The 7,328-nt window shown below is 37.9% G+C and overlaps 1 protein-coding gene across 1 annotated transcript; it reads left to right on the top strand.

Annotated features, from left to right (window-relative positions):
- Positions 1-217: 217 nt before the first annotated feature.
- On the top strand, positions 218-6,964 carry LOC129254491 (thiamine-triphosphatase-like). Its single transcript, XM_054892954.2, has 2 exons — positions 218-1,052; positions 6,863-6,964. The coding sequence occupies exons 1-2, from the start codon at positions 458-460 to the stop codon at positions 6,940-6,942; spliced, it is 675 nt and encodes a 224-aa protein (XP_054748929.2). The 5' UTR covers positions 218-457; the 3' UTR covers positions 6,943-6,964.
- Positions 6,965-7,328: the final 364 nt, after the last annotated feature.

Raw genomic sequence — 7,328 nt, forward strand, 5'->3', positions numbered from 1 at the left:
CAGACTGATGCAAAATATGAATTAAAAGAGCTACGAAAAATAAAGAAAATCGTAGTCCCAACCCACCCCAACTTTGGGGCTTACCCTTACCCTAAAAATATTTAGATTCGGCTGCCCGACGGATTTCTCGGAAATCGACCTACCGGTACCTGCTGCGTCGCCGTCGGGGTCAAAGGAAGTGACGTGCATGTGGATTGTTGATTTCGACTCGACCTGTACTGTAAACCAGCGTAGTACGGTACATGTTACACAGAACTTTTGTAAAATGTAAACAGCATAGGCATTGTGCACGTGCAATGGTGCATTGCGACACTATCCATGCATCCAGGGTAGCATGCTATAAATGCAATGCCTGCGATATATTTCAAGTGTGTTACAGCCCTAGCTACTATACTAGTACGATTGTGGTAAAAAGACATCTCTAAAGTTAAGCACAAATTACGAAGCTACATCCTACATGTCTAAAGAAGAAATGGGGGATAAAATAGAGCCCAAAATGATCGAGATCGAGAGAAAATTTCTCGTGAGTGGAGACACGGGTGAGAAGATTGTGAATGCCGGTGGAACATTCAGTGGCGTAGTAACACTGACTGACAGTTATTTTGACAATGAAAGTTACAGTCTAACCAAGGAAGATTTCTGGTTGCGACGAAGGAATGACCAGTGGGAACTTAAGATGCCGCCCAAAAACCGTCAGGATGAATCTGCATCGTGCACGCAATACAAGGAAGTGACAAATGAACAGGACATTGTAACAGAGATGGCCGCCATCTTGTGTAATAACTCTCCGAATGATGATGCTGCGAATGGTAATGATCAAATTTATGAAGCGAAAGACGTTGAGACAATGGTCACAAAGTTTGGTCTTGAACCGTTTGCAGAACTTAAAACCAATCGTAAAAACTATCGCATGAACGATGAGATTTCAATCACCATCGACGAGACGGACTTTGGTTTTCAGGTTGGGGAGATAGAGATGATGGTTCAAAGTAGTGATGCTGATGTCATAAGTGATGCAGTTGCTAAAATTGAAGGAGTGGCACAAAGTTTAGGTATGCAGCTCTGCTTTTCAGTCATTAATTTTGTTTTTAGATCTATAAATAAGCTGTGATACATCTTCGGTGAATGCACAAATACATGTATCTCTAGTTTACGTTACTTCCTGACTTCTGAAGTTCTGTCTTGAGTTCCTGTAACAAAGATATTAAATTTACAATCGATATATTCACAGTTGATTGTAAATGCTTTACATCATTTTCCATACATGAAGACTTAAGTAAAGTGTAATCAAACAATTGTATATATACAACAAAATAGGCCTTGATGTCTGGGAACAATGTAATTTGCGTATAAAAATATGCTTCATTGGCCTAAATTAGGGTATTACCAAATTGTTATGGGTTTGTTTACAGTAGCTTACTAGGATCTGCTTTGATCCATCATTGTTGATATTAGAATGATTCAAGCCTTGTACTAGATCACTTCTTCATGGGGCCTGGGGTGAAGACTGAACAAAAAAATGTATTATCATTTTCATTAATATATCAATAATCTGTACACATTTCAGTAATATATTCCATCTTGGAAGTTTCCTGAATTACTATTTTGGTTCATTTGTCAGTGTTGTTGGCCTTGAAGCCAAAAATCACGTCTTCTGCCTCAAAGCCTGATGTCTCGGTCTCATCCTCAAAATCTGATATCTTAGCTCAATGCCTGAGCATGGCAGGGACCAATTCGGTCATTTTCAGTGTTAAAAATTAGTCTAATGAGCGTTTTTTGGAAAGATCTGTCTATTATTTCTGTTAATTCTGTTGGTCCAGGTTAGTGTTTCATTTAAGGCTTTTCATAAGTTATGCACTACTTTACACACAATGGGTACCAGTTATATTTTTTAGATTTCCCAGGTGTTTAAAAAAAAAAATCATTTTTCATTGTTTTTTATTGATATAGCCTAATGATGAACCTTGCATTAACAAGAAAAAGTCCAAATTAATCTCCAAAGACCAGATTTTACCTTCAGCTTGATGACAAAAATGATAATGATTGAGAATTTGATTAAGTGCCCATGAACATGCCACCAAGGGGCCATTCCATAAAGACTTACAACTACAGTATAATAACTTGTTGTAACTTCTATGAAAACCTTATGACAGGGTACTGAGCATTGTTACCATGGTAGTTGCCATAATGGCAAGGTTGCTATAGCTATATATAACTCTTTATGAAACAGATTATTACTTATAAACTTAATACAGCTTTACGACACACCCACCTGCTCATTTTGAAGAGATAAATGCTGATTTTCCTCGTAATCAGTTTTGGATTATTTTGTAGCATTCATGAATATGGAATTAACTAGCTTTTGATTTCATGATCATCTCCCTACGTTTTCTCCTGAATGTCATTATGTGTTGTATAATGCCTGCTGTACTTGGCTTGTTGTACGCAAAGCAAATGGGAGGCTGAATGTCCAACACTCGTACTGTTGGTTGCGCACACGTACTGTCCATAATGTACCGTTGCATGGTCTGATGTCACAATGCGATTCAAATCATTGCGCTTAGTAAATAAATGCAAGTGCAATGCGCATAGGGCTTACTGGCGAACTGCAGATTGCTGCTGCTGATCAGATGCGCGTTTGATGGATTCTTATTTTTTTGCTCTCAATCATCTTTCTCATTTTCCTTAATAAATTGATTATTGTTCGTATTTTCGCTAACTTCCGAGGCGTTGTACAATATAAATAGCGAATATTCTTATTCGTGCAATGGTGTGACATTTCGCATTCGGTGAAAGAAAGAGACACCCAAGGCTACGCCTTGTTGAATAGAGGAGCATCTTTCTTTCACCTTATATCTCGCACGATCACACTCATATCTGCTCGCTATTTGTATAAAATTACAATTATTTCAATCTCAATATTGCTCTGTTCACAAAACAGAATGTCCCCCAAAAGTTAATAGGCCTACACTTTGAAGAAGGGAAATTATGTTTTCTATTGGGATGAAAATATCCAGATTGATAAACAATAGCAGTGGTTATTGGTAGGCCTCCATAACATTGATAGTGCAAATACTTGTTTGTTTGTTTGTTTGTTTGCATGTACTACAGTTTACCACTCAAGCAATGGAGAAATACAATTACGGTAACAGGATTAATAAACTCGAAGTAGAGCCATACCTCAAAACTGCCAGTCCATGTCATTGTGGCATCTATATATATACATTTGCATGTAAACAGTTTTGATATATTTGCATTTTTGAGGTTGGGTGTTTTCACTAAAAATTATATTTACATACATTTATGACACATGCCAACACATTTTACCTTCTCTAATATTTACATACATGTCTATGGGGATCAGAAAAGTTGTCCTGCTAGGATAAATCAAACATTCTCCCTACATGAATATTTGCATGTTTTGAGCTAGGAATAGTTTGCAGGAAAATACATTGGAAGAATGAAGGCCTATATTGTCATGTGAACACCAACTTACTGGCCAATCAATTACTCATGAATATTCATAGAAAGGATATAACTTTTTTTTTTATTGTGTGTTTCATTGGAAGCAATATAACTTGATGTCTGGGTATATACTTTATAAACAACTGCTTGAAAGCTGAGGGGATGCAGTATGGCCCTAAAATTGTGCATAAATTATGATTACAAAAGTAACAGTGATTTTTATGTTGAATCCTGAACAAAGTTACTGACTGCCCTTAAGCACAAGGCTAAATATTACAATGTATTGCATAAATCATATATCTTGCAAATACGGTTAATTGCTAAGCTTTCTTTTAAGGTACCCGGTCATCATTCATGGGCCAAACTTTACTTATGACCAGTCATATTGATATATACTTATAGCAAGATTTTTCAGAATTGTCTTTATGAAAAAAGAAAGGATTGTAACCTTTCAAAGTTTGAGGTTAATTAATTTGCTGGAGCATTTTTTAAGTTTGTGGTTTTATTTATTTTCTGAAACTAAGAGAATGAGAAAAATTTGTGCTGTACATTTGCTCATTATTATTGGATTTAGGGAGAAGAATATCATGTAAATTACTAATACAGTTAGGAGAAAAAACATTATGTAGTGTTTGATACCTAATTGTTGCCAGGGGATTTTCCCCAGGGATTATTTACCCATTGTAAATGAAAATCTCCCTCAAAGGGAAATTCCCTTTTAGTATATTTCATTAAGATAGAAATAAATGAATATTAAGTTCTATACTAATAATGATGCATGGAACTAATTTGTCTTACCAATATTACCAAAAATGCAAGCAACCCATGCGTTGTTTTAATCTGTTTGACCCAATTCAAGTCTAAATCCAGGTATTCCGCCCTACAACTTCACTCATTTACACAGCCTTTTTATGCTGACCAGAGATTTTTTTTTTCAGAAACAAATTCCAGGGCGTATCTGGCATGAACACATATGGAATGGAACATGACATCTCTATAGGGCCGTCTGCACCAACCGAGTTTTCAAAATAGCGCACTATTCCTGATCCGGCAAATTATCCCGATCTGAACAATCTCGAGATTATTTGTAATGGAGACGCAATTACACAAGTATCGCGCTAGTTCGCTGGATTAATCTTGAGATTGCGATCCCAAGTCAACTTGTGATTTTTTTGCGCGCTATTTACAAATTATCCCGCTAATATGCAGGTGCAAACGCACTCAGGATTATTTATTCACGGCGTCAGACCATAATGCATCGATGCCTCGCTCGAGCAGGAATCACTCTTCTTGCGATGGTGGAGACAGTTTCTTGAATCTCGAGATTAATCGTAAAGAGGGCCAATCGGGCTAAAATCTCGAGATTGAGCAAACTCGGGCTGGTGCAGCACCGCCTATTGATCACTACAAGTTGAGGGCTTATTGTCATGTTGGGGAAATTATCGATTAAAATTTTCTGAAAATATTATGGCACCTTTAAAGGGTTGAAAAGATGGGTTTTTTAATTCTAATTGTTCAGTTGATATTTGAATTCAAAACGGATATAGGTGAATAATGCGGATCCAGGGAGCCCTTTGGGGCGCAAGTATCCTCCCATATTTTTTTATTCTTGATCAGTTGATATATCAATTCAACTGAATTGTCTTTGCTGTTACAAGTCTGGGCCCAGTCTTACAAAGAGTTGCGATTGATCCGATCAATCACAAGTATGGACGGCCAGCAACGTCAACATCTATTATGAATGTTCCTTCAAAATATTTTTTAACCATGATGTACATGTATATTCATGCAGTCATTGTTTTCTTGAAAATTCACTATGCTTCTCTTTCTTTACAAAGGAGTACTACAAAGGACATTGTGCAAATTTTCTGTAGAAAAAAATTATGACACTGATGGATTTCCATCAGTGTCATATCGTAACTCTTTGTAGGAAGGGTCCCTGATATGGCAAGAATACTAGTATTTACTTTAAAATTGAAGAAATTAATTGGTCGTCTCACAATGGATCGAACGTTGGAATGCGACGTTTCGTCTGCTACTGCTGGACATCGTCAGGCAGTGAGCATGGATGCTGCTGTGCGCATGTTATATAGCATCGATGAGGCGCCGGTGCGCCCATATCTGCACGCTATTGTTTGGCTCCACTCACTTTTGTTCTAAAAGATTACAGACGATGGCTTCAACGTCTAGATGGATCAGCCACCGCCAAGTTTCCCTTCTGTCATGATGTAGCCTTTGTTTTTATGCCCCCGCAGACGAAGTCCAGAGGGGGCATTAAGCGTTGCCCCTGTCCTTCCGTCTGTACGTCCATCCCCCCACTTGGTTTCTGTGCAATAACTCGAAAAATATTTAATGGATTTCAAAAAAATTTTGGTGTGTAGGTAGACGACACCAAATACAGGCTAAGTTTGAATTCGGAGTTCGCAGGTCAAAGGTCACAGCTCATTACATATGCGTGTTGGTTCAAAGGTCTAAATTTGTTTATATGCATATTGGTTTCTGCACGATATTAAGTTCAATCGTATTGAATGAATTTTTGATCACGTTAAGCGGGGGCATCTGTGTCCTTTGGACACGTCAAATTTCTAGCCTTGCTATGCTCTCTACCATAATTCGGTGGCAGTTTTTACGAAAAATCTGCACCAAATCATAGTTTAAAAAGAAAATTGAAAAGTCGAGACAGAAGGTAAAAGACGGTAATTAATTTACAGTCTCTGTTTGTTGTAGGCCTACTCTTGTTGCAGACGTATCGCTTATGTTAAACATAATAGTCATAATAGTCAGTTCTTGTATAGCGCATAACACATTACGAAGAACGTCTCTATGCGCTTCCAAAGGACTTGGATATTATTACCCTGGCTGTAGCTCAAGCAGCTTTTACACGCTCGGCATTTTAAGGAATAAATTCCTACCAGGTACCCATTCACCTCACCTGGGTTGAGTGCAGCACAATGTGGATTAATTTCTTGCTGAAGGAAACTACGCCATGGCTGGGATTTGAACCCACGACCCTCTGTTTCAAAGTCCGGAGACTAATCCACTGAGCCACAACGCTCCACATAATAGCCGAGATATAGCTGCAGCTTCTGTCTAGATGATACAGGTAGCCTATATTCATCAATGAACCAGGGAAAAACGAAATTCCCAAACTACTTTTTAAGCTGACCAGCCCAATTTTACTACATTGTATTACAGTTTATATTAGACCCTATTTGACTTCTAGGGGCTCATTATTAGTTATTTTGGGGCTCTGTAGGGTATTTTGGGGGCAAATTTGCCAGGAGCCCCCGTGTAATATTTTACCTGCATGGAAAGTTCATTCATTCATTCTGGACCTCTTGCATGAGACCTTGACGAATGCATGATTATTCTTCCTTTTTTTTTTTTTAATGTCCAGGCATGGAAGACTTTGGTACATTGTCCGTAGCCGATTATCTGGATGAATCTATCCTTGCACACATCTCAAACTGCATCTAACATTCTACTAAAATACACATGTAAGTTTCTACACGGCAAAAACACCGGTGTTGATTTAACAACAGCCTGGTATCGATATCGGTCCACACCAGAGAAGCATTGAAACAACACCAGTTAAACAAACCGATATTGGTGCAACACTAATTGGTGTTGCTTAAATGCCAAATTGGTGTAAGCCTAACGCCAAACCGGTGTTGTTTCAACACCTCTCTGATGTGGACCGATATAGATACCAGGCTGGTGTTAAATTAACACTGGCGTTTTTTGCAGTGTATAATAAAATTTGTTTTATTCTCTCTCTCTCTCTCTCTCTCTCTCTCCTTTATCATTTTCAAAGTTGGAAACATCCTTGAAGCTTTGTGTACCTTTTCCCATCTTGAGTTTTT

Source organism: Lytechinus pictus, chromosome 2 (assembly GCF_037042905.1).
Source record: "Lytechinus pictus isolate F3 Inbred chromosome 2, Lp3.0, whole genome shotgun sequence".
Lineage (NCBI taxonomy): Eukaryota > Metazoa > Echinodermata > Echinoidea > Temnopleuroida > Toxopneustidae > Lytechinus > Lytechinus pictus.